The 27,460-nt window shown below is 36.6% G+C and overlaps 3 protein-coding genes across 4 annotated transcripts; 2 read left to right on the top strand and 1 right to left on the bottom strand.

Annotated features, from left to right (window-relative positions):
• On the top strand, nucleotides 1-16,551 carry Ack (activated Cdc42 kinase). Of its 2 annotated transcripts, XR_013060379.1 has the most exons (6): nucleotides 1-633; nucleotides 1,613-2,155; nucleotides 2,891-6,022; nucleotides 8,115-8,961; nucleotides 15,848-16,137; nucleotides 16,473-16,551. XR_013060379.1 is itself a non-coding variant. In XM_033340754.2 (4 exons), exons 2-4 carry the CDS (start codon nucleotides 1,632-1,634, stop codon nucleotides 8,212-8,214), a joined length of 3,756 nt encoding a protein of 1,251 aa, XP_033196645.1. In that variant the 5' UTR covers nucleotides 1-633; nucleotides 1,613-1,631; the 3' UTR covers nucleotides 8,215-14,574. The 2 variants fall into 2 exon arrangements, 1 of the variants encoding a protein (XP_033196645.1); XM_033340754.2 differs by lacking the exons at nucleotides 15,848-16,137; nucleotides 16,473-16,551 and having other exon boundaries at nucleotides 8,115-14,574.
• LOC117160193 (uncharacterized) lies at nucleotides 16,341-25,388 on the top strand. Its single transcript, XM_033340766.2, has 5 exons — nucleotides 16,341-17,016; nucleotides 20,424-20,593; nucleotides 24,289-24,370; nucleotides 24,650-24,699; nucleotides 24,932-25,388. The coding sequence occupies exons 1-5, from the start codon at nucleotides 16,769-16,771 to the stop codon at nucleotides 25,093-25,095; spliced, it is 714 nt and encodes a 237-aa protein (XP_033196657.2). The 5' UTR covers nucleotides 16,341-16,768; the 3' UTR covers nucleotides 25,096-25,388.
• LOC117160196 (uncharacterized) lies at nucleotides 23,954-27,314 on the bottom strand. The gene is made up of 5 exons (XM_033340767.2): nucleotides 26,594-27,314; nucleotides 26,262-26,520; nucleotides 25,989-26,146; nucleotides 25,816-25,883; nucleotides 23,954-25,526 (listed from the first exon to the last, which is right to left on the bottom strand). The coding sequence occupies exons 1-5, from the start codon at nucleotides 26,660-26,662 to the stop codon at nucleotides 25,385-25,387; spliced, it is 696 nt and encodes a 231-aa protein (XP_033196658.1). The 5' UTR covers nucleotides 26,663-27,314; the 3' UTR covers nucleotides 23,954-25,384.
• Nucleotides 27,315-27,460: the final 146 nt, after the last annotated feature.

The following is a 27,460-nucleotide window of genomic DNA, read 5'->3' on the forward strand; positions in this document are numbered from 1 at the left end:
TAGGCGACCCTGTGTTTTGTCAGGTAGATAGGTTGCTCGTTCCTTCTTCGAACGTGAATTTCAATTCGAAAACCCATCGAATAAGAGGAAGTACGATGTATACAATATACAGCGGACAACGAAACTCGTGTCGATCTTTTCGTTTAAGAATCGTCTCGGTCCAAGTGGGAAAAATCGCGCGCATGTTTTAGGTTAAACCGTACGGAGTCGGTCGAGTACATAACAATGCGCTGCGTGAGAAATTCATACGGTGAAAGTCTGTTGGACGTCGTGCAATCGGAATTCCGACGAAGCGAACGTTGTCGCGGGCTCTTCGCCGCTTTCTGACCGCCTTCCTCTTTGATCGTGCGTGCATCTCATCGTGTGCGTTTCGTTCGCGGTGCAACAACAGTCTGGTAGGGGGCAAGAGAGGGAGAGAGACAGCGAGAAACAGAGAGGGAGAGAGACAGCGAGAAACAGAGAGGGAGAAAAATGCCGAGGATGCTCGAGTGGCGATGATTCCGCTCAAATTTCGCCGCTGTCCAATTTCATATAGGATTTCCCCGCATTGCACATGCAACGAGTGACGGTAAACATACGCGCTCGCGGAATGGAAATCTAACTGCTCTCCAAACTGTTTTCCTCCATCGAAAGGTAATCGATGTTTTTACCCCCTCAGGACCATATCTACTTATCTCATTTTTCTCTTTTCTTATCTTTGAGAATCTAACATGTTTCTACTTTAATCGCGCTTAAGCTCTTTCTTTTTTAATTTGTTGTAGTTCGCATTTTCTTTAAACGCATTCTTCCTTCTTATTTTTATTTTCAAATTAATTACATGAGCTCTTTTGTGTACATTTACTAATATTATTAATGAAATATTATAAGTTATTCTTTTTAAAAAGATTTGTATAATGATAATAAATTTGGTAATGAAGTAATTAATATTCTACAAGTACCAGCTGATTGTCCTATTTAATATAAGATTGCAATAAAAATTTATAACATATCAATTAGTAAATAATTTTGCAAGAGGGTCCTAGTGTTTTTATTTCTGACCTATCATAGCCTTGAATTATTTTTAAAAATAGTTTAGAAAGGCAGAGAATATACATCTTGCGTGATTGAGATTCTTTCCTATCCTGCATGAAAGCTCACCATCGTAAAAGTACTAATCTGGTACGTCTGGTGTGATCTACTATTTATGCCAGGCTTTTTTGTACGCACAAAGCAATGCACGGCATGGCATGTGCCAACAACTCTTCTCCTTGTGACTAAACATTATCTCATTTCCTGTTCAAGGAGAGGCAAAAATGAATGATAAATAATATATTTGTATCATTCTATATACCTACGTAAACCTCTGTTATTAATTGTCTCCTGTGTATGCATTGTGTGGAAATAAAAATAAACCAACTTAACATTATCGAGTAATTGTTTTTCTCCTACCACTGAATTGATCCTTGTATTAATATTGTAATTTATGAATAAATAAATCATTTCCTTGTACTATGTTTCTTTCCTTTATTTTTTATGTGCCAATTATGGTAATTATATTCGGTTTCATGTTCAAGTTTATTTATTCTTTGTATATTGACATAAACAAACACTATAATCCATTTATTCCTTTCAGGGTACTAGAATAATTGAACATGGCAGATGATGAGGGTACAGAATGGCTGCAAGAACTGTTGCACGATGTTCAACTTTCACAGTTTTTCACCAGAATAAGAGATGACCTACAAGTCACTCGACTACACCACTTTGACCATGTACAACCGGAAGATCTTGAACAGATAGGATTAGGAAAGCCAGGTATTAGAAGATTACTAGAAGCAGTGAAGAAAAAGAGAACTACGCAATGGAAGAAAAGCTTGATGACCAAGATCAGGCCTGGGAGTAGCACAAAAAGCAATAAAAGATCTTCTCAACCAGTTGAAGGTTCCTCAGTGCTAACATGTCTCATTCAAGATAAAGATGTGACACTGTCTGATAAACTGGGTGATGGTAGTTTTGGTGTAGTGAGACGTGGACAATGGACTTCTCCTTCTGGTAGGATATTACCAGTTGCTGTAAAAGTTCTGAAGGCAGATGCTCTGACTCAGCCAAATGTTATTGAAGATTTTGTGGCGGAAGTTCAAGCAATGCACACATTGGATCATCACAATCTCATTAGGTACATATCTTTGAAAATAGACTGTGGATTATTATGTAGATTAATGTTTTTATAAACATAATTAAAAATTAGAACCTAGACGAAGATTTGTTTATAATGAGTGCTATACTTGGAATATTTTATATATTAAATTTGAGGTGTAGGACGTGTCGAGTGTTATTTAAGTACTCCGGTGTTTAACTTCAACAATGTTTATTTCAATGTCGAGTGCGCGTCGTTTTAGATCGTAACGTGACGCACGTCGAGCTCAGACGATGTCGATACAGAATTGATACAAACTCGGTACAGACTCGCTACGAACTAACCGTGACTATCTGTCTGACTGACTAACCGTGCGACTACCAGCAACTGCCGTGAACTCCCATGAAATGCCATCAACGACTATGAACGACTATCCCGAGTTTTTCCTCGTTTCCCTTTTTATAGGGTGCCGAGGACCTCGAAAGAGAGAGTTTCCTTCCGAGGTGGGGATGGAAAAACCCGTAAATAAAACAATAAATTTTCTCTTCGAAGGCCCATGGGTTTTTTAGTAAGTCCCAGGATTTATTCTTTTACGACGTCCTGTCCTCGGACGCCGTTTCGCGGGCCATCTGATCAACACATGTGCTTCAACCCTAGAACTTTCTTTGTGGCCATGGGCCGCTACAAATGTTTAATAAATACATAAAAATTCAGTCTACCAATAAAATAAAATAAATTAAACAACATTAATTAAATAAATACATTTTTTTCTAGGTTATATGGAGTAGTGTTATCACAACCGATGATGATGGTGACAGAACTAGCCCCTCTGGGAGCCCTGCTCGATTATCTGCGAAAACAGTGCAGTCAAATTTCAGTATTAACGTTGTGTAACTACGCTTTGCAAGTGGTCACGGGTATGGCATACTTAGAAGCAAAACGTTTTCTGCACCGCGACTTAGCTTGTAGGAACGTTCTTCTAAGTTCAGTGGACAAAGTGAAGATCGGTGATTTCGGCCTAATGCGAGCACTGCCGCAACAAGAAGACTGTTATGTGATGACTGAACATAAAAAAGTGCCGTTTCCTTGGTGTGCCCCAGAATCTTTAAAAGCGCGTAAATTCAGTCACGCGTCAGATGTGTGGATGTTTGGTGTGACATTGTGGGAAATGTTAACGTTTGGTGAAGAGCCGTGGATAGGTTTAAAAGGATCGGAGATTCTTCGAAAAATAGACAAGGATGGTGAACGATTACACGAACCAGAAGCAACACCACCAGATATGTACCAATTAATGCTCCGTTGCTGGGCTCGGGAGCCTTCAGAACGACCAACCTTCGCTTCTCTAAAATCTTCTCTCACGGGAATGGTCCCAACTGTGATGAAAGCGATCAGTCACTTCACGATGGCTGGCAAAATGACCATAGAGCAGGGTGATCAGATAGTCATTCTAGACGGACGGCCGGAGAATTATTGGTGGAAAGGTCAGAACCAGCGAAGTTTCCAAATTGGGCTTTTTCCTCGTTGTTTCGTCGATCCTATGAGACGAAAACAGCGTGAGGACATCAGCAAGCCGTTGGAGAATTCTTTTATCCATACTGGTCATGGTGCACCTTTTGGTAAAAGTTGGGGTAGTCCTATTTACATCGACGACGTGTATCTTCGAAATCCTATGGAGCCACCTGACGTCGTTGGAGTAACTGTTCCTCCAGATAGTCTCGTGAAGGATAAATACTGCGGTACACCAAGATCGCGAAAACAGTTTAATTATACAAAATTACAGAATGATATCGGAGCTAGTCCTGTGAAAACGTTGAACGCCTCTGTTCCTAGTGGCAGTCAGGAGGGCAGTTTGATAGATCTGTCCCCGGAAGAGATGGTGAATACGAGTGAGGCGCAATCGGACACTGCCTGTCGACGAGTCGTCAATATCCTTGACGAGCCTATTGACGATTTGGAACGGCAACAGCAGACGAGTTGGCAGGACGAGGATCCTCGAACTTATGCCAACTTCCCTGGCAACGTCGACCCGGCTTATTCAGATCCGTTCGATACTTCCTCGGTATTCATGAAGCTGCCTCATTCGAGATATTACAGTCACGTTCCCTCCGACATGAGTAGCAGGTATTTCAAGACACAAACGTATGGAAACGTACAAAATCAGGACGTTGGTGGTAGCAGCCAGGAGAGTACAAATTATTTCACACCAGAGTCCGGCTCGGATGTGAACCATTATTCCCTTAATCTGAGCAAGGAGAGTAGAAATGATAGTATCAATTTGAACGTGAACGTGGACACAGAGGAAAATAATGCATATAGTCAGAATCACTATAGTGAGATCGATAAGCCTAGTCCACCTATGGCAAATTGGTCTAATTGGCCCGAAGATATGCAAAGTGAAGCGCAGACATACGTGAATGTCTCTAGTCGGAACTTGCAGACCTCCGATGCACCTCCTCCTCCACCTGTGGCTCCCAACGAGAGTCCTCCGAAACCAAAATCGAATCACGACTTGGCCCAAAGTTTGAATGAGCTAACAATTAATTCTTGCAACGTTTCTCCTAAAAAGTTGGACCCTACTTTCCTAGCTGAGCTGGAGAAGCATTTAGGTGAAAAGGAGGCGAGCAAGAACATGATCACCAGCCAACAGAATCCAGATTCGTCTGATCCGTATGCGTCTGTTAATAAATTACAAGATAGTACAATTCCAGCATTAAGGCCTCCACCTCAGACTATCAAACGTAAGTCTCCTCAGATGGACTATAGAAGCACCAATCTACCTAGCAAGGTTCAGAATTCGTGGCCGTCGAAGAGTACGAACATACAGCAGCCTCCCAGGTCGCAGCCTGAACAACGCTTAGAAACGGCAACAGAACAGATGGTGGGTCAAATCTGGCAGCAGTCTCAAGCTCAGCAGCATAGTGCCTATGGTACTGCTCAGGGTAACCTGAATCTGTTGCAAATAGCTCCTAGCAATGTGTCCAAGCCAACCTTTAACCACGCACAGAACTCGCTACCGACGGCAAACCAGGCTAGCCACTTTCCAAATCCCACATTACCAACTGGCAGTCATGGGATAACGCAGATTCAAAATGATCTCCACCAAGCACACTCCAGTAACGTTTCAAAGCCTCCAAATGTGGTGTTTTCGGAACAAGTGTACGCAGAGTTGAAACAGACTGTACCAAACCTAGACCAACTGTCTCAAAACGAGTTTAACACGCTATATAACAAGACAGTGCAGCAGAATATTCTAAGGAATTATTATGCAGCTAGTACGTCGGGTGCAGGTGATTCAGCCAGCAATCTAAGTCATAGTCACTACTTGGAGGGAGCTGCAGCCAGCTCCCAGGCTCGTTCTGGTCAGTCTACGAGGAATATTTTTGGTCAAGGTCATCCCTGTGACTTTAGTCCTCACCTAAAGCAACCTCCGGTATACAATCCTCCACCTCCAGCAACGTGGAGTCCCATGAAATCGGTTCAAAACGATCTTGGACAAGGCCAGACTGCAATGAAGTCCAATTTAGCTAGCAATTTGGCTAACAGTCCCAATCTACTCCAGCTCACGCACACTAACCAGCCTCAAGAGGGCGCCATGACGCTGCAAGCATCCTCGACGAGATGTCTGCCTCCTCAGATGACAGAGACGGTCGTTAATACTCAATTAGCCCCCTCCACGTCCGCGTACCCCTCTGGTGTCAGCCCCCCATTGACCGCGGCCTCTCAACAGCTGGTCATGTCCCTCAACGATGAATTTCGAGCGAACAAAGTAATGAAGGTGCAGAGAGAGGCAGCTGACGCATCACAACAGGAAATACTCACCGCGCTACAGGCAACTGGCTGGGACACTAATCAAGCGGCCAAACAGATCCTGAAAGACAGGCAGGCGAAGATCGAGTCCCTTTTTAGGTAAGTTTGAAATTAATTTGAATTATTGCTTAGATGGTTTTGCGAATTTGGGGAAGTGAATGGGAAGAGAACTTCGAGAGATGCGGATTTACGGGATTTTTTCGAATCTGTACAATTTTTATTATTTTCTGGCTTGGGTTAGGTTTGGATTAAATTTTAACCCCTTGCCATACTGTTACGAGTCTGAGTCGTGATGAGAATTTTGAGCCAAATCTGAATAGGCCACGAGTCAGGCTCGTGGTCTAATTTCGTGTTAAACGTGAATATCACGAGTCTCACTCGGGTCAAGTATGAATGTATCGAATGGTATCTTTTTCTTAAACACGGCCGCGACTATCAACGTACTCAGTCGCACGATCTCATGTTTCAAGTTCCGACGCTCTGTGTCCGTCGCTTCGGCTCTTTCCCTGACCATTCGCGCGCAACGTTTGGATTTTCGATTCTTCCGAGTTAAGTGGTATGGCAAGGAAGTTAATTAGACGTGGGTCAATTTTAAATTAAATTTGGGTTAAGTTAGTACAATTTTTATTATCTTTCGGATTCTGAAATTGGTATTAGCAAAATTGCAATATTTTATCTGTCGTTTCCCTTTCTTTAACTCCTTGTTTCATGGTTTTCTCATGGATTTATGTATCGTGTTATTCCAAAGCAAGACATTGAAACATTATACGTAGTTTGTGGTCAGCAGTCTTAGTGTCTTGTAGGTTGAAGGCAGACTCAGCGTGTTTTCTTTTTTAATTGCTCTTGGATACAAGAGTAGATTCTATTCCTTGAATGTCATCCATAATCCACTTTATACATGTGATTCCTTATTATATTTAATTCGTATAAATTAAAGATTATATGTATTTCTTTAATAGAGTTATTTACATAATTTCCGGTATTCTGTATATTCAAACAGATCGTAACGTTTCGAAAAGAAAGGTTAGGATTTCTGCACGTCTAACTTTTCTCTGAGAAAGTACTGTTTAATATTCCTTTCACTTTTTAACCAATTATCACGTTGATGTCAATATCTTTCGACTATATATTCCAACTACATATAAAAGATACTTTCGATTTTTGTTCGATCGTAGAATTAGTGAAATTTTATCGAAGATATAAGAAATGCTTTGATCGCTATCTACTTGTAGATCTCCCGAAATCTCTCCAAATAAATATCCACAGAAAGTTCTTGATCGTATAAGTTTCACGATTAAACTACGCTGTAGACCAAAAGTTTGAAATCATTGTGTGTTTTAGAAATTACAAATTTATGTATTATAAAAGTACTACGTTTGTGAATTTAGTGCAGCCATAATTGAAAAACCGGCTGCAACCGGGTGATTCTAGACGAAAAAAGAAGTCGAAAATATAGAATAACAATTTTTCGTTCGAGGCTTTGTTTTCGAGAAAGTCGACTTTGAATTTTCGCTCGGTACGCGCGCACTTTATCGCGTCTCGTTATAACGGATCTCGCTGTAGATCGTTGTCTCGATGGAAAAATTAAAAAAAGTTTTTATTCTATACTTTCGACTGTGTAATGTAATATACAGGGTGGTTGGTAACTGGTGGTACAAGCGGAAAGGGGGCTGATTCTACGCGAAAAAAGGAGTGAGATCCGTTATAACGAGACGCGATAAAGTGCAGGCGTACCGAGCGAAAATTCAACGTCGATTTTCTCGAAAACAAAGCCTCGAACGAAAAATTGTTATTCTATATTTTCGACTTCTTTTTTCGCCTGGAATCACCCCCTTTTCGCTTGTACCACCAGTTACCAACCACCCTGTATCATACTATTTCAGTTAATCCATTAAGGACCACTCAGTGACACAAAATAAATATAGCTTATGTCAATTTCATAAAGAAGATTACCGTGAGCAAGGAAATCCTTTATCATTGTGCTGTAAAACCTTCGGATTTCTTCTCATAACCATAATGCTAATAAGTTCAATTACATAAATTAATCAAAAACCCCTCTTTGGATAAAATTTGTATGTTAATGGATCAACGATCTTTCAGTAACCTATTGGGACAAAATATCATGGGTTTTCAAATTGTGCAATGAAGCTGAACGTTCGGAAAATGACGCGATCAATTATTGTAATTTCAGATTGGGCTTGGCAGATCGACAACAGTGCGAGGGTGCTCTGAAGCAGACTGAATACGATGTAGATTTAGCGGCTTCCCTTTTGTTAGATCAGGTCAAATGAAGCCAGATATTAAGAGCGCGCTCTTATTGAAGATATTGTAAAGTAACTATAGCAGTAAATATAGGTATATGTATTTATAAAAGATAGCCATACATTGCGTAAAACGAGGCTACGGGCTCCGAGTATAATTAATTGTCTCCTGAAAAAGACATCATCTTAAGACTATGATACCGCGTCTCATAAACGTAAAGCCACCCTAATATTCCAAATTCTATAAATTCACATTTTGTAATATTACACCGTTTACTATCTTTATTACTCCTTTTTATTATTAATTCGCATCCTTTGTATTATTTAATAGAAAAAAATACAATTTTCTAGCGGAATCTTACTTTCAAAATTATTTTTATGAAAATATGAATTTGTAGAAATATTATATATGAACCAGAAATAATATGAACATCTTCGGGCTGGTTTTATAATTATGAGATAGATAGGATATTTAAAATTTTTCGAGGCTCTATGAAAGATTATAAAATAATTTCCGTGAAGGGAATGAGTATTGATATTTTTCTACTTCTTTTCTCTTTTATTTTCACTCCCCTCTTATTTTACAATTTGGTAAAAATGAAAAGGAGCACAAGTTGCATTCCAGAAATTAGAAAAGAAATAAAGAAAAATTGCGTGAGCTACCGTAGCGAATCGTGTCTCCGAAAGTAGAAAATAAAATTGTTACTGTTGGGCCAGCGTGTAACTGCAACATCCACGCAGAATGCTTTACGACAAGAAGGATGGCTGGTGATGAAAGTAAGTTTCTTTCCTTCTGCTTCTTCTTCTTCTTTTTTTTTTTTTTTTTTTCTTTTGAGAATGTTCGAGTCACATAGTTTTTAGGATATGTGCTTCTTATCAAACAGAAAGTATATATACCATTTATATATTGTTTATTTTATTCTGCAAAAGTATCGTTCAACAGTGATTTTTTAAATGAGTAATTTTCGCAAAGAAGGGAAATTTCGTTAATTTTTGAAGTATTATATAAATCGATACTCTTTATGTTAGAATACTCAAGATTCTTTTTATGTAAACGTATTCATTGTTTGTATAAAAAAGGTTCACTGAATTTATGGACATGTTATTCATTTATGGTGTAATTTTCATGCCATGAAAGTATTCTTCCATATTTTGAATAAATAAAGTATTCTAATAAATCCTGTATTTTTAAGAGGATTTAATTAGTGAAGCTAGTAAAAAGATTTGTATCTTTATTCATAAAGAGAGTCTTCCTAAGATCGTGAATGTTTATGCATTTATGGAAAATTAAAAAATTCACACGCTGTATCTGATATGAAAAAATATAGAGAATATCAAAAGTGAGTTAGATATTCGTTACAGCAGTTAAAGTATTAACTGAAACAAAGAAAAAATAATTTTAGAAAGCTGCAATCTAAATTAAGATATTTTTAAACCAATCTCCACTTCTCTCAAAGCACTAGAATCATAGAATGTTTCTTCAATTTTTATACTAACTGATAATTACAAATTAAACTAAATTGAATTTAGACAAGATCTATCAAAGTAAAGAAAATTATTTGCACGAACAATTGGAATTTAAATATTTACCTATGTAATTTGCATAAACATTCCTCAAAGAACAAACAAAAACCATCTCCCTATATTTGCACCATAAATGAATAAAGTGGTCATAAGAATTAAAACGGTTACTATATTCGACCATTTCAGTTGGAATCTGAAGCTCTTCTCATCGACAAATGTTTGTGCGCAAATAGATTTACGTGACCGCAAGTAAATCTCAGAGAAAAGCCATGTGTGTTCCATATAAGCTCTGTCAATTCCGTGAAAAAAATGGGAACTCTTCTTCTGCTGTTTCATGAATAGTTATGACAGTATCACTGTGAAAGTGCTTGTAAGCGGCTGACTTTTTATGATCGAATTCCACGAGGAAATCGCAGAGAAATTGCAATTGACGGTGTCATCGATGACTAGACGAGAAATTCATTTGTCGCAAGAACGATTAAATCATTCTGTTAGAAAAGAAGAATTTTTGCTTAGTAATTCTTACACAATAATTTCATTTAAAATAATTTCACGAATTGTACTTTGGTTTCTGTCGTTCAAACATGGCATAATTCCCTTCTTGTACCATAATTTATTAACTGGTTCGTTTGGTCCGCCAATTAAACAACCACAAGTTTTTGTAGATTTGCATTGCAAGAAAATTGTATAAATAAGAGTCAATTCTAAGATAAATTTAAATATGGACGCTTATCTGTACATTTCAATTTACGAAGTTAACGAATGTGATCTTCTGAGAATGGCCCAGTCGTGATCTTTGTACGTGAAACACGATATACGGATTAAAACGTGGCAAACTCTAAAATTAAGTAAAATGAAGTTGACGCCCTCGCGGCGCTAGTGTCGCTCCACTAATCGTCATCGTGTTAATATTATTTTATACGTTTGAACAAATGAAGATTCTACCGTATAACGAGTTTTAAGAGTTTAGCAAGGACCAATTATCATTGCAAAGAGCTTCGGGTCCAACTGACCAAAACCAGAAGCACATAGAGAATTCCTGAGGGGCACAATTCTGTGCAAGCAACGTGCTGTCAATTCGAATTGCATGATCGACACACAAAGCCAGCTTAGCCGCCAGTTGAAGCAAAAACTGTCTCCGATCTGGCATAGTTCTAGCCTTAAACGTACACACATGGTTGTCGAGTAAAAGCAATGCAATCGTGGCTGACGAAAGCGTTCGAGTCCGATAGAAATACAGTGACTCACGAAAGTGTTTGCATACCTATCGTAGAAAACTTTGATATATATATATTATATATGCTATACAGGGGGTGCGACGGTTAGGTTGGGTTTAGGTTGAGGTTAGGTAATCATTGTAGAATCGGGCAAGGGGTCATTCTAAGGGGTGAAAAAAATAAGGAAAAATCTCGGGTTAACATTTTTTCATTTTTCTTTTTCGAGAGAATCGAGTTTGAAAATTTGGTAAGTAGATTTAATTCCGGTCTGAACAAGGATAAATAATCGACATTTATCGGGCTTTAAATTGCATTTGAAAATAAGACAAAAACGAAGAATACAATTGTTTTCACAGGAAGCTGCATTTCCGAGAAAAATAAATTAGAAAATGTGTCAGGCGTGCTCGTGTACACGCCAGACCAATTCGTTTTCAAGTAAACGTATTCAAACATTATTTTTTCGGAAACGAGGCATCCGATGAAAAAATTGCATTCTATATTTTCGACTTATTTTTTCATGTAGAATCACCCCCTGCTCGATTGTACTATGTTTGCGTCTCACCCTGAATAATTTTGAAATTTTATTAGCATTATAATGAGAAATCGTGGTTATGTTGGTCAAGTTCGTGATGATTTTGAAACCAATTTCCTGTCTCGTTACGATGCTAATGAAATTTCAAAATCTTTCATATATGACGCATAATGTGTACATAATATATATAGCAAGATTTCTACGTGCGATGGAATATTTTGATGAGCTACTGTAGATGTACATGTGTATAAAAACGATTTGATACTGCATACAGGGGGGAAAGAGATTGCCAAGTAGCGAGAAGTGTTGAATTTTCGTAACTGTGATATGCATTACTAAAGGCTCTAGCGTTCAGAAATAGAAAGAAAATGAGAGAGAACGAGAAAGATTTGTTGTCCTTATTTAGAATTAGCGATATACCGACTAGGTTATACTCGTCAAATACGAGAAGTGTACATAGCCATTTCTAGCGACTGAGTTAATATTATACGATTCCTTTTTCCCTTTTTCTTCTTTTTCTGGCCAATGCGAGGTCAATTAGTTCAAAAGACGTTCGAGTGTAATTGGGACGTGTGCTTGATCGTTTCTCCTAACTTTCACTACCGCTGTATTCTTCTGTGCAGAAAAGAGTTACATATTTGGTAGCTTCTTTTCATATTGGTCTTTGCATTAAATTTTCAATAAATCGAAACTGGTTATCGATTACTGGTCAAATAAGTTTTTAAGAGTAACAGATTTCTTTTGTTTAAAATTGCAATTTGATCGAACTTGATGCTAGATTTAATATTCTTCGATTTACTTTAGATTTAATAGAAATTCGAAAGAGTTGTTGTTCGTTCCAATTTCGTGTTAAAGGGTTTCATCGATATATGAACGTTTTATCAAGAATTTTTAATCGCCGAAAATGTTAAAATAGGGTCTATCCCTAATCTAAAGTGTATAATTTAAGAAACTATTATACATTTATGAAAATTCCTTTCTGTACAGAAACAAATTGTACAATGAAAACGGGAAACACTGTGATTGTCATAGGACAAAAGCCAGCAAATCCCTATTTTCCAAATTTAACCTAAAAAGTCATTATTTTTCTAAGTCAACCCGTTTTTAAGAAAATAGAAAAATAGTAAACGAGGAAACTATAAAAATAGGACACTGACAGAGTTTCCCATTTCCATTCCACGAACACATCTTACCTGATCGACTGACATCTCGATATAGTTCGATTATGGTGTGCACAGAGCGCGCGGGAAAATACAAAAGCGCGCGATTCCATTGCGATACTGAAAGTTCAGTCGAAATGAGATAACTCGTGTTTGAAAAATCATGCGAGATACGCTCTCTAATTAATTTCTTGAAATCCAATGTCCGACTCCTAACCTACTTTAATCCAATGTTTCCTAAAATGTACGCGGACGCTTGTGTGTGTCATGGCTGCCGTTATGGATCGAAAAAAATGTTCGATACATCGCCAATAAAACGTAAATGACCTGAGATCCAGGATTTCCTTCATTTACATGGTCAATATATCATGGTTAATTAATGTTAATGGATCACGTAATTGAAGTTAGGGAAATATATACTACCTAACCTTAAACCTTCTGATGGGTTTTTAGGGTTTATAGGATTTCTATGGATTCATAGGATCTAAGTGATTCGTGGATGAGGAGATTTCTAACTAACGAGCCTTTAATCTAGAAAGTTATTGTTATATATTTTACCACTCTGACTATTATTGAACGTTGTTTGGGAAGTGTGTGGAAAAGTTTAAAAAAGTTTCAAAATTTAGAAATGTAAAATTTAATCGACTAATCGATAGATAAGTTTTCTTTCAAAAATTCTTCGCTGCCTACTGACTTAACCAGTCATGTTTCGAAAGACTCTCTCTCTCTCCTCTTCTCCTAACATGAATTCTTTTAGCAGACAGCGAAAAGCAAAGACCAGATCAAATTTCATAGATCGAATTTCATGCAATTAGTAGCGAATCAAATTGGCTCGCCTAAAACCCTGGCGCCACCTTGATGAAGCATTGTCCCTCTTATGACCAAATACTACGAAAAGATGATCAGGCAAGGAGTTAATTATCAAATATAAACTCCAACTAGAATTTATTCAAATTCATCTTAAGCTTGAAAGAACGCAATGAAACTTTCCAAACAACTCACCACTATAGTTGTTCAATATCAATGTTACTATAATGACTATCTAATATTTCTCACCGTCTTTAAGCTTGCCTAGATTTCTCCATAAATATCATCGGGCTACGCAGACATTTTAAACGCCACATACACACAATAATGGAGGAATCTTCCGAACGAATCTAACCTATGAAAGTACAGAGTTACGTCAGAATTTTGAGGATTTAAGACATAAATATTCAGAAATTCTGCTCTTCCCACTTAATCGTGACAGATTAATGTTTTAATAAAAAAAGTCGTCCGAGTGCTATCGATTTATGGACTTTTACGTTGAAACAGGAAGATGGCTGATCGAAAAAGGAACAAAGACGGAAATTATCGGTGTTCGGTTGAACGCATCAAGGAAAGTAGAGGATGATTCCGGCTTTCTACCAGTTTCAGTTTTCGATAGACCGGAACCTGGTGAATGTTCGCGAGTTTGGGCGGAAAACAAGAGTATTTTGTTATGGACACCATCATGGTACAGCTCTTCAGGGACGAATCAGTTTATTTTTATTTTTCTAAAGAAGAATTTTTACTTAAAGTTGTCCAGTTTTGTGTCTTTTTTATTGTTCGTCGATAGCCAATAAAATAAAGGGGCTTTATACAGTCAACAGTACTTATTCAAAATAACGTCCATAGTAATTTTTGAAATCGTAATTGAATTTTTAAAACGAACTTAGATATATGCACCAATGTCCCTGAAGAGACAAAATGTATCAGCTGACCGACAAAAAAATCGAAGAAATCTATTTCCCTTGATTATTTATTTGTGATTATCGAAAGAACCTTCAGTTCGACTTTGTAATTCTAATTAATTTTTATCTAGTACCCACTAATGTTCATTTGTGATCATAGCGTTATTACGTTTTACAGCTGCCTTGTGATTGATTGAACCTTCGATTGTATTAAATGTATCGATTAATTATATTTTGTATACTGATTTTATCGTCACTTTCTTTATTTTCCTTGACCGTTTTCTCTTATTAACGCGTGTTATAGACTGTACAGGCATCGTTCGCAAAAACATCCACACTTTTAAATGCCTACGAGAACAGAAGTGCTCAAAATAAATTTTCAAAAATATTGAGAAAGAGAGTGAGATTGAAGTGCGATATTTTACGAAGATTACTTTGATGACGATGAATAATACATGAAACGATATTTGTGTATCGTATCACGGTGGCTTAAAAACTTAAAAATTATTGGTTACATTAAAAATCGTACGTGTCTTTAAATCTCTTTAAATCTCTTCACGTTATAATCACGAACAAACAGTATACATGCTCGCAAACAATGCCTACAACTCTATCGACGCCGCCATATTAATTTCCCGCCAAACCTAACCTAAATCGTGAGAACGAAGTACAACGAACTCAATAAAACTAGCTCAGATTATCTATAATTAGTCAAGCTTGATGAAATATTGTATTTTATTACGATAGTCTTACATGTTCAATTCTACGATCGTGTAATTACATAATTTCTCCTCAATCATGTTAATTCTACGTGAACGCCATGTTTTTCCTAGAATCATGCCGGTAGCACGATTTAATTGACCCGCCTGAGGTATCAAGCAACAGGTATCTGTTCACGTGTACTTCGTACGTGTAATTAAACCGCGTTGACGATCGTTTCTTGAAAAGGCTGATGAAAGTTTATTGCGTAATCATGTGGCACGCATGGGAAGTTTAAATTGCCGCTCAAAGAAATAACGAGCCACTGCAAGAACGTCGTCTCGATGGTTCTTTCGTTTGGATACGTTTCAGAAGCGACATTCAGTGAATGTAGCTTGTTGAAGTTTTGATTGATTTACGGCTGTGCCTTTTTGGAAACTTTAATGGAAAAATTTACAGATATTCAAATAATTATTACATTAATTAATCACGAATGAATTATTCCATTAGTTTTTTCGTTATCATCAACTTCCATTTTAGGAATTGCATGAAAACGTCTTGAAATTTTCATAATCGTTTCATCTGCTCCTTGAGATAGATTATTCAAATTCTATGCAATTCATTCATAAAACAAAAGAAAAAAAGAATAGTAGAAAAGAGCTTATTATATTGGAAGAAATCTTACGAAATATAACGCTTGCTTTAGTAAGGAAGACTATTAGAAAATGTATCGTATAAAACGTAAAGCTTACGTGGTCCAAAAACACGACTATCACAATCTCGAGTAGACGAAAAACTCAATCGTACGTACGATTACAGGTGCAACGAGGCGATGCAACAGGTTCAGAAGAAGGTGGGGTAGCGCAGGCGTGAAAGTCTTTGGTTTCACTTGTATTCGAAGAGAGCTAGCTGCCGGTAGTAGAAGAGGAGTAGGAGGAGTCGAACGGATCCAGAAGCGAAATCGTGCTCGTGCCGCGCACAATGCGTCTCCTCGACCGACCGGAAACGGATAATCTCGATATCGTTACGAACACGACGCGAACGAACAGAAGTTAAATCTTCGAGACCGCCAAGTGTGTAGTTTTATGGTGTTTTCGTGTGACTGACAGGTTCTTTCCTTCCTATTTCAAAAGTGTATAACTTATTTTAGCTTTCTCGTGTCTTAAGTATTTTGATCAATTATTGACTAATTAGGCGATTATATTGTCTATTACGTATTACAATCTTAAAGTTAATTTAAAAATAGATTAAATAGATAATCGATATATAATCGATGTGTAATAACATAAATGATATTTGGATCTAGAAGGATCGAGTATTCCACTGTTTTCATTTAAATTGACGGAGTCTAATTCTGCATCTTTAGAATGAACGAGTTCTTCTATTAAATTCAAATTTCATGCAGCTGATTTTTCATTCGACCCTGGATTTTTCCAATCTGTAGATTCTGTTCTTTTTCTCGGTCTGCAGTATCACGTTGTAACGACTATCTGAATAAAGAGAGTGTTCAAAATTACCCTAGAAAATTCCATTGAATAGCGAAGACTAAACACAGCGACTTCTTCAAAAATTCCTATCCAAAATTCTTTCTCGTTTAATAATAAGGACAAAGTACAGACTGGCCGAGATACAGGCCGAAAAGAAGAAGCCAGAATTTTTCCACATATACCACCGAAAATTCTGCTCAAATACAAAGACAAAATACTGAAGAAACTGAAAGGAAGAAAGCAAAAGATAAGAATGCCGGTAGAGTCGTCAATATATTGGGATTCGATCGGTTCTCAGCGTTCTACTTCCGTTGGTAGCTCCGGGGATGCATACAGCTCTGGAAGTGCCAGCAGACACTATGTCGACCCGTGGGATTTGGAGAATTATGTGTACCTACGTCGACATAGTGTCGCCAATCTGGCGCAACAGATGCCGCTACATCATCGTCGACCCACCTATCGGTTATCCCAAGAGGCAACCCCTGCTCAATCTGAATACTGGTGAGTGGTGGTGAACAAATTTCAAGAACAACCTGATAACGTTCTCATTAACCTCATTAGGGCGATGGAATTTATGGTCACTTTCCCGATCATGTTAAAGAAAGTCTTTTCCGATCATGTTAAAGAGGGTTTTTTCCGATTATGTTAAAGAGAGTTTTTTTACCGATCAAGTATAGCACTTTCGTCTTATGATCGTTGTGTAATATTTGTCTTGCAGAGAGAAGGATTTAAGTTAGTTGATTGATAATAGGATCATTTGGTTTATAATAAAAGTATTAGAATTATATTTAGAAGATCGAAGATCATGCAACAAGGTATACATCCTAATCGGAAAATTGGACAATCACCGCTGTTTCCCCTAATCTGCTGCTTCCCTCTTTACTTCCAACAGCACACGCAAAGTGCTTAAGCGTCATTCGTCTAAACACTTACCATACCCAACGCAGTGTAGCTTGGGCAACCGGACGAGAACCCATGCTTTCTGCGTGGCTACAACGTTGGCCAATCTGATAATGAAAATTACCCATATCTGACCCATAAGAGACCGTGAATCTTCACATCAGAGAAAAAGCAGAGATTGAAAAATCGAATAAATGTGAAACTACATACGTAGAATTTAAATCTTAAATCTTCTGATAAAATTAAAGATTCTCCTTAGTATTAATTTTTATTTCCTAAAAAAAAATAAAATCGAGGATAAAATTGGAGATAACCGAGGAATAAAATTACAGCAACCTTAACCTTTGCATGGAATGATTTATAACCTCTTCGAATTAATCTTCCATTCTCAAAATCACGTTTCTCTAACAAGGACAATTCTCTAAACACGGAACAGATACGATGATTGGTATCGCTCGCTTTCCAATTACGACACATCTATCTACGTTCCCCCTGTGTTCTAATTTACTATACAATTCGAGAATGTTTGTATCGTTACACCATGTGGAACTGGGAATGTTAATTAATCCTGAGTGCTTGAAACCGATGAATGCCGTTAATCGAGCAGCAACATTAGTCGTTTCAGTGTAATAAACATCTGGCACTTGAAATTTGATCAGAGTAAACACGTGTCGATCAAACGAACGTGTAATTTTAGTTATTAGAACTGATTAGACAACTTAAAAGATCGACAGATTAAAAAATAAAGAAAAAATCACAACGATATACGGTAGATTGCTGAGAGTGGCGTAAACCATTGAATTCCTTCAACAGAACGCTCGCAAATAAATCATGCTTGCTGTTTAGTATAACACTCCTGATAATCCATCTTTCCACGGAATTGCGTAAAGGACCATATAATACTTCGTTCGCGAGCCTGATATTTTTCCTCTTTCTTTTACCTTCTTTTCGTTCACAGTCTGTTTAACCCAATATATTTTTCATAAGCTGGAATCTGCTCGAGACAGATGATATCAGTGGGTGCAAAGTAGGGCGCTGTGTTCTTGAGCATTGCTCTCGTATGGTAGTACTTATTAAACTTAGCACGCTTTTGCTCGATAGGGGGTAACATGATTTTCGAAAGCAATTGTTCTTTATAGCCACGCGAACACTTTTATGCTTTCGACATTTGAAAGGGATACGAATAATGAAGGAAACGAAACATAACCTTAAAATTGAATGGATAATCATTGAATGGATTAGCTAATCCAAAGGAAAGTGAGGTTATTTAGAATTAGGCGAATAATTGTACGATTGAAATGTTCATTATCCGTATGTTTTTTTTTTTTTTTTTTAGTAATTAAAGCAAACTAGTAATTAAAGCACCGTAAGCAAACGTAGAACAAGATTCTCGAAAATGCTTGACGCGATCATTATGTTTCTAAGTACGAATATCTTTTTTTTTTTTTATTTATTTATTAAAATTACAATCAATTCTCGCTTTGAGAATTCGTACGAATATCTGGACAGAAAAATTCGAAGATAGAAAGCAAAGGGTAGTTCTCGTCTAGTAAAATAAACATTATAACACGATACAGAGACTTTTCTGTTAGAAGCAACACGATTAGACGAAGGTACTTTCGTATTTATTAAACAACTAGTAATATTTTCAACACGTGCGAAAAGTTACCTTATTTCTAAAGAGACAAAGAGAAGAGGGAAAAGATACACGCGTAAAAAATTGCGCAACCAGACGTTCGAACGATCACGAGACGCAATTACAATGGCATTTAATTGCCGGAAAGGGACACTTCCTTTAATCGTAATAGCCGTCCATTAGCGATGGAACGTGGTACATTGAACCCCGTAACGCTGTTTAAATCGATCATTCGGATCGCGTTTAGTGAAAGGCGAAATCCCTCAAGTGGTTTCGCGTTGCCTGTAATTCAGCGAAAAAACGGCGTAGAGAACATTTCGAACAGAGATTGCCGCTGGCAAGAGCTATGGCCTGCCTTAAAAAGGCAATTTCTCAGTTTGTTCTGTCGATTTATGGCACAACTGTCTCATAACTACTGTGTAACTAGATACAGAGAATAATTGCACAGGGCGTTTCACTTTTTGATCTATAAATCTGTTTTAATTACCTTTCGAATCTTTTTTCAATTTAACCGACAGGTTTATCTATGTTATAGAACGAAAATTCGATGTTTCGGAGGTCTACGCCAGTCTACTGGTTGTTTTCATTCATTTTTATTCTCAGACATCTTCGTTATTCCTATACGCTAGGTATTTCATCGTTGTCGGTAGTTTTGAAGAGATTCGCTCGTTACGTTACTGCTAACTTAAAAAAGCTACTTTTAAGGAATATTCATCTTCTTGATACATCGATCACGTGTTATGAGCTATCACCCGAAATAATAGTCTAACGAAAGAATTCGTTGCGAATTTGAAATTGGAGAAATGAAACTACCTGTATATTGGAAGATAACCTAAAAATCAAAGTCCCCGTGTTCTTCATATATTAAGCATAATTGATGTATTGTAATCGTCGATGTATATTAACCATAGATGTTTAATTACACGATTCGACTTTAGCACGTTGTCTCTCGGACATGTATCATCGTCATTCGATGCAATTATAGGGTCGTACGAGACTGAAAATGAAAATGGCGTAGAGCAAAAAAGTTAAGAGAGCGCCTTGCGTAAAATGTTATAGTTTAGTCGTTAGTACTTCACGGTAAAATTTTAGTCGATCAGTAACAAAAAAAATTCCCAGCGAATTATTCGACAGTTCTTGTTTTTTACAATGACCTATTGCCTGATCATTATTATCTGCATTTACTGTATGATCCATGAACCTTTGTACGAACCATGAGCGTTTGTCTTGGCAATAAGCTTAACACTGGCAAAAAAAACGCTAGAACCACCAGAAATCTTTAACGACGGTATATTTTTAGCCTTGAGATAAAAAAAAGAAGAAAATAAAAATTTAGCGTGCGAATGGCAAAAGTAGCTGACGAACGTTGCAGGTACTCGTCGTCGGTGAGAGAACCTGGCTACGACGCGCCTGCTTTCGTGGAAGAATTGTATTGTGGACCAGCCAGACTCACGAACAATAGTTGCTACTATCATCAGCCAATCTACGAGGACGAAGTACCGGATTACGTCGCCCCTTTTCCGGTCTACGCGCCTCTCTCCGGTAAGATTAATTGCTTTTTCCCTGACAGTCCTTGCCACCCATCAAATCGAGGCCTCTACAGTGAATTAGACACGGAAACAACAGAAAGTGTTTTCAGAAGGAAAGCTAGAACTCACTTCATCTAGATATACACATGTATGTAGTTCTTTGATAGCTTTCTTTGATAACATTATGATAACTTTCTTTGATAGTATTTTGACAGACTAACAATAAGTAATTGAACTACTACTCGTTAGTGGTATACTGTGGTCTATACCGATACTATGGTCGAACAGTCTTTGATCCATAAAAACGGTTCACTATGACACAAAAGTTTATAATTTTCTCGTGAACTTTTGTACCCAGTCTTGTATTTATAATTTCGTTATCGACTTCAACGTGTCGATTCCTAGTAACTATTTCATTTAGTTGGTTTGTACTAAATAATTTTTAGCCCAGTTTGCTTGCTATATCTTCAGATTGTCAGAGCTTTAGTGTGTGACAGAGCTACTTATCTTTGAATAAGTTCTACAGCTAATTTAATTTCTATACTTTCATTTAGCGATCACTTATCTATCAAATGGTTCATTTTATTCGATGATTCACTTTGATACGAATTTTATGAGGCACAGTGATCTGGTAACCAGTTCAGTTCTCTGATAGATAATTCTCTTTGATAGGTTGGCTTTGTACCAATCAGATCGTATCAGAGAACCGTCTAGTAATTATCTATCTGATACAGCTCTATTGTAGAACATCAACGATCTGGTTATATGATTATATAATTAGAAAATTGATACGTCTCAAAGATAGACTCGACGTTAAGTCACTTTTAACAATCTATGATCTGTGAACGTTTAGATTCTTTTGTACTTTACACGGAGGCACGTTGTATTCTGCAATTAATACTCTTATATAACATTCTAATATTCTAAACAATGAGAATATCCAATATCAAAACTGAATCAGAATGAAACCACTGAAGAACCATGCGCAACATACATTCTACTCTGATCTGGACCTTGAAAACGGAAGTTCTAGGTCTGTAAGCAAGTCTATAATTATACTGACCCGATATTCCTGATCAGAAAACCGTGATACCTACTGATTTTCACTTGCTTTCACACAGTTCGTATTCAGTCTATTGCATTTTCCGGCTACAGCGTTCCTTTTTCCTCATAAAGAGTTTATACAAGGAAGGATGTCTCACAGGAAGAAGCTCATCTGAATACACATTCATTAAAACTCTCTCAATTTTTTGCTGTTAACTTTAGAATCGACTAAATAGATGAACGACGTAGCAAGTGAACCATACGATCCATATCATTATTTCCTGCAGATTTCTCCTGACCCGATTTCCGAGTTTATCCGAGAAATATCTCCACGCCATTTATTATATCTCTGTTATATTTCTCCAATTAAAGCAGAAAAATTGTTAACGATTTTACGAGGTAAACTTTTAATCAGTTTTAATGCAGAGCTCGGACGTTTTTAAAATCAAATTTCCGCGTCCTGAAATTCTACGCTGATCTGACATGTTGTAATTCAAATTTTGATTTCCAATTCTTTCTCCAATACATACTGCCTGGAAAAATAAAAACTAATAAATACGGAGAATATGCATTTATAGCAGAATCATTCTACTAAATATCCATTATATCAAATATATATCATATATTTAATATAATGAATATAATTCCTTAATAAGATGAACAATTTTTAACAACACCATGTGTAATATATACGCGTATCCTGTTACATGTATGTTTATGTGTATCCTAAATTTTTTCCTGCAGGAATAGAGTACGTAATTAAACAGAATACGTAATCAAAACTGTACCCGACTATTATCAAGTGAAACCATAATTCGCCTGGTCGAAAACCACAAGTCGTGGTGAAGCGCGTTTTCTCTGTCCGATAATTAATATTCCTGCACGCAGTGAACTGGTTACGATTCAAAGAGATTATGCAATTGGCGCGTTGTATCGGCTCTGCACGTACCAATGCGTTTGATCAAGGAACAGATTTCCGTTTCGGGTCCGGTTCAGGAATCCCATTAATGGTCGTGTTACGGTGAACTGGACCTTGCCGATGGCAACAAACCAACCGTTTCTTCCTCCTTAACCGGTGCGTGTCCATTTCTTCTTTCTTTTTTAATCCTAATACTCGTAATCTATTTTAAAATACCTGTTTACAGTATTTTAAGAAACGACATTTTTAGGTTATGTCAGTCATGTCAATTATCGTAGAGTTTATTATTCAAAGTTAGGAAACCAGCTATTTTTTTCATTCATACGTTCATTCAACGTTCAATTTAATATCGTAATAAATCTTTTTCTGCTGTGGCCTTTTGATACTCGTAAGTGGCTGTGGCAGTTCGAATGTTTGTACCTGTTGGGTGTGTCTTGAAAGCGACTGCTAGAAATAGAATTGATTATGACTGATTGCGCATAGTAAGAGGCAGTCGTAAATTTTCTAATCGAAAGTTGTATCGCGTGAAATCTTTGCTTTGTTCGAGGTGTTTCGTGTATGATATAACAGAAACGCATCGAAAATACAGAATTTATGAACTGCAAATTCATCACGTACAATACGAGAAGAAATATTCGGAATTGTACATGCGTGTTAAATTACATACGCGTACACATATTTGGCAGATGTGTAATTTCTATGCAAATATAAGCAATCGACCCAATCGTCTGTGTTGATTAAAATCTCGACCATACACAACGCGCACGTGAAAATGTACTGTATGCTGTATGTTCGACGTTGCGTATTGCCGCTTATTGACCAGCAAATTTTATCTCAAACATTTTGCGAGTGATAAAGATAATTGGAACGAAGCGATTATGCAGAGAACAATTATTTGCGATAATACAAAAGCGCACAGCAAACACGTTTCGATATGCGTCGTATTTTCATAGGTGCACACGTCACAATTTCTATCGTGCCCTAGAAAGTCCCAATCGCAATGATAAATCGTGACACGCGGCGCTAGTGTCGCATCCTCGCACGATTTCGACACGCAATTATTTTTCTGCGGCTTTCGATTGCCTCTCTGCTTTCACATGCGACTAAATAGATTCTGTGTATGTATAGAGCACTGACAATGACAATCATAATGGTGTAAATCATCGTTACCCACTGTTATTTTTCTATTTTTTTTTTTTTTTTTTTGTTATCATCTTCTGGGTTTATCATTATAAAAAATTGATTGTATATCTTTCAGGCCAGGTAGACGCATGGGGGCAGATGCTCTACAAACATTTTCGCTTTCTAAGTAATTCTTCTACCTCCTAAATCAGTATCAGTTGTCAACGCCATTCCCATACCGTACCATCATCAATACAATGTCCCATTGAAACACACATAGACAAGAAATTCTCCTTTTACCTCAAATTGTCTTTATTAGCCGACTTAGAAAAAGGAAACAGAAATTGCAAGAGAAGGTTGTTCTGACTGTCGTGCGAGTGCGTCAGAAAGTGTCTAAACGAAATTATACGTGTCATCGCGAGCGATTTCCATGTCCTCGTTCCGAATCTCGCGAGCCTCGATACGAGAAAACGCAGAGGAAGGCGTCGCGTCGGTGGGCGTCGAATCCGCACGTTCCTCCGCACCCGGTCTAACGTCAAGTTTATTAAACGAGAACACGTCCATGTAATCGATTTCAAAACATTTATATGACTTTTTTCAAGTGGTCTTTAATGTCGTTTCAGAAGCGAGACACGGTGAATTCATGGAAGACCATAGGCGATTTGGACACAAATACAAGTCTACGTCTATGAGAGAGCTTCATAGGTATTCGAATTATTATCAGTTTTGTACACTTATGGAAAATTTAAGGAACTTACAAAATATACATAATACGTAAAACTATGTAACATATCCAGATTAGAATAATCGCTGTAATACCTAATAACTGAAATTCTTAGTCGAATTTTCATTTCTTTAATTGTCTTTATAAAGACACGTAGTCTAGCTGTTATAAATGATTCTTATGTTAATAAACGATTGTTCGGTGAGTTTTATTTCTGTTCGTTTTTAGAGATCCATATGTGATTTTCTTTATTTTTGTAGATCTGTGAGCGTCGACGCTAACCTTCCGCCAATGGATTCTATAGAATTAGGTAAGCAATTTCAATGATCATAGTTGTTCGTGATTTAGAGATGTGTATCAGGTATATCAATGAAACCGATGCCGTTGAAGAAAAGAAAAATACAAAGTTTTATCTATGAATTACGAAACAAATCCCGATCAAAATTTATAATTGGTTTTATTAAAATGTTTCATTTATAATCTGGAATACTGCAATTTTCCGTATCTAGATTATTTCATTTCTTATTAATTTGTTTTCACAGATATGCCAGATTATCGTTCTCAGCAAGAATACACATCGATGGAACAAGAGAAATACATGGTAGAAATTATTCCACCACCTCATTTGGACCTAAACACATATGGACATCTAAAAATCGATTACACGAACAGCTGGAATTCTTTGAATCGAAAAATCCGAAAATAATTGCCAATAAGATTTTTCTTTTCAAAGAAAGCATTAAATTATTCTTCAGATATACTAATATATTGATACTTAGTGATATCGCCAATTATTTATGTAATATACTACAAGTATGTACGATTTAAGAAACTTAAAATCGAACCAAAAATTATTCATAGTTTAATTTACTCGAGTATACGAAAATCAGAAGCTAACTTTTCATTTACTATAAATACAGTAAATTAATCTATTTTATATGAGTCGTAGTATAGTTGCGTCTCGTATGAGAAATAATAAATGCTAAATACCTATTTTAAGGAATGTCTATTATAGTGTCTCTGTCTTCGTAAAATAATTTCCTCTTTTTCGTAGCACAGTTTCTATTTGCAGCTTCATTGTCGTTGCGCGCCTCCAATGGCACGCTATTGATTGTCTCTATGTCCAATTCCGGCCATCTATAGTCGATATCATCGGGAACGTAAAGTCACACGAATTTAAGTGTTATCACTTAATAAAGAAAGTTGAGAAAATTTGAATATTACAAAAATGTAGCAAGAAGATGTAAATAAAATTTCTTTGCAAGTTGATTGCAAATTTTGAAAATTTAAGATTAATAGAAAAATTAATATCATAAATGTATACATAAATTACGAATTATGAAATGTAATAGAACAAATTAAAACAATTCCAAAGTTATAAGAATAAAATAGATATATAGTTAAAACTGAAAGCTCGTAGCAATACCTAAAGAAAGACACCTTATTTTTATTCTTTCCCAAATTCTTTGGACGTTTTCTCTTTTTAGATTCTCTCTGATTCGAAGAAAAAAAAAAAAAAAAAAGGGAAAGAAACATTTGGTTCGTAAATAAAGTTGCAAATTTCGTGGAGCATTCTTCAAGTAGAAAATATTAAATTACAGATGTGGAGGCCTGTTTTCCGTTCTGCAGCAACATTTTATATCTCTGTAGTTCGTCAAAGTGTTGCTGCTTTAACAATGCGACGTTTTCGTTGTGTTTCTCTTCCTGTATCACTAATTGGGCTTTTAAAACTTCCAGTTCGTCTTGCAATTTGCATACTACGTTGACAACGATACAACTATCAATTTATTGCCTACTTTGTTATATAAATAAAGTAAAACAAATAACCATATCGCTGTTTACTTTGCTAAATAAATGAAATAATCATTTTACTTTGGTTGTTGTTTCCACCACGATCTTCTGCATTAATCAGACGCAAATGATCACACTGTTCCTTCAGCTCTTCATTTGTTTTACGAAGATCGTCCCTTTCAGTCTGCAATTTTTCAACGATAGACTTATATCTATTTTCTAAAAGCAGATAAGTTGTGGAAAGTTTCTCCAGATTCATCTGTAACCTCTCGGAACGTGCTTTTTCTATCGACATAGCTTCCTCTTGCATTTCACAATAAGCTTTCAATGCAAGGTACGCCTGTTGATTTTTAGAAAATTAGAAAACCGATAAATTAAAAGATTGAACGAAGAGAAATGAATCTTTCTCACACGTCTCTGATTCTCGCGAATTCCTCGAGAATTCCTTGTAATTCACAACTGATGTACTCTTGTTCCTCCATCTTGAAATACTTCGAATCTTGGAAGCAGCTGAGAAACTCGAATCAAAACAATTACCTTAATAGTGGAATAATTTTCATTTGGAAAATTGGAAAATAGGTTATTGGGGAATCGATATTCTTTCTTAATATTTCTTTTGAATTATGTGTACATTTTAAATTTGCAAGTGCATACATTGAGTAAAATAGTAAAATTATTAAAAGGATTTAAATTTAGAATAGGCACGAACCACGTGGTTCGAGTCTGAGATTACACAATACAACAAACACAATAGAATACTACAATACATTGAAACGATATTAACCATATTACAATTTGTTCTAAGCACTAAAAATTGTTTGAATATCATCTTACTGGTTTGCTCACTGCGTTTCATTGGATACCTTTACAATCTTCTGTTTTTCTCAATACAAATAATTCTTTAATCTAAAAAGTATCTCGTAAAAGTTTAATAAACATTTATAACTAACTGCGAATACAAAAATAAAAAGATAATGTCGAAAAGCTGGAAGAAAAACAAAATTAATAAACAATACACCGATAGATAATCGTAATGTGATAATAATTCCCGCTTAAAACATTTTATCCAATAATTATTTATTGATATATAACATGAGATGAAACAATAATTATTAAAAGCTTCCTACGTGGATTATTCACCAACGTATAAGCGTTAATAATAAAGTTCTCTCAATTAGCAAATGAACGTGTTAAAGGCCAGAGGATAACGATCGTTTTCCAATGAAGTTGTCCGCAAGCGTGTTAACGTTTCGTCTTTTTTCTCGTTTGACTTCGTACAT

The sequence above is a fragment of the Bombus vancouverensis genome, chromosome 16 (assembly GCF_051014615.1).
Source record: "Bombus vancouverensis nearcticus chromosome 16, iyBomVanc1_principal, whole genome shotgun sequence".
Taxonomy (NCBI): domain Eukaryota; kingdom Metazoa; phylum Arthropoda; class Insecta; order Hymenoptera; family Apidae; genus Bombus; species Bombus vancouverensis.

Excerpts from the sequence above, each read along its gene's own strand:
- Ack (XM_033340754.2), top strand. The coding sequence starts at position 1,632 with ATGGCAGATGATGAGGGTACAGAATGGCTGCAAGAACTGTTGCACGAT. Across the intron at positions 2,156-2,890 it reads GATCATCACAATCTCATTAG|GTTATATGGAGTAGTGTTAT; the intron begins GTACATATCTTT and ends ATTTTTTTCTAG. Across the intron at positions 6,023-8,114 it reads AAGATCGAGTCCCTTTTTAG|ATTGGGCTTGGCAGATCGAC; the intron begins GTAAGTTTGAAA and ends TTGTAATTTCAG.
- LOC117160193 (XM_033340766.2), top strand. The coding sequence starts at position 16,769 with ATGCCGGTAGAGTCGTCAATATATTGGGATTCGATCGGTTCTCAGCGT. Across the intron at positions 17,017-20,423 it reads CCTGCTCAATCTGAATACTG|GTACTCGTCGTCGGTGAGAG; the intron begins GTGAGTGGTGGT and ends CGAACGTTGCAG. Across the intron at positions 24,371-24,649 it reads TCTATGAGAGAGCTTCATAG|ATCTGTGAGCGTCGACGCTA; the intron begins GTATTCGAATTA and ends TTATTTTTGTAG.
- LOC117160196 (XM_033340767.2), bottom strand. The coding sequence starts at position 26,662 with ATGGAGGAACAAGAGTACATCAGTTGTGAATTACAAGGAATTCTCGAG. Across the intron at positions 26,147-26,261 it reads TGGTGGAAACAACAACCAAA|TATGCAAATTGCAAGACGAA; the intron begins GTAAAATGATTA and ends TTGTCAACGTAG. Across the intron at positions 25,527-25,815 it reads AATAAGGTGTCTTTCTTTAG|ATGGCCGGAATTGGACATAG; the intron begins GTATTGCTACGA and ends TATCGACTATAG.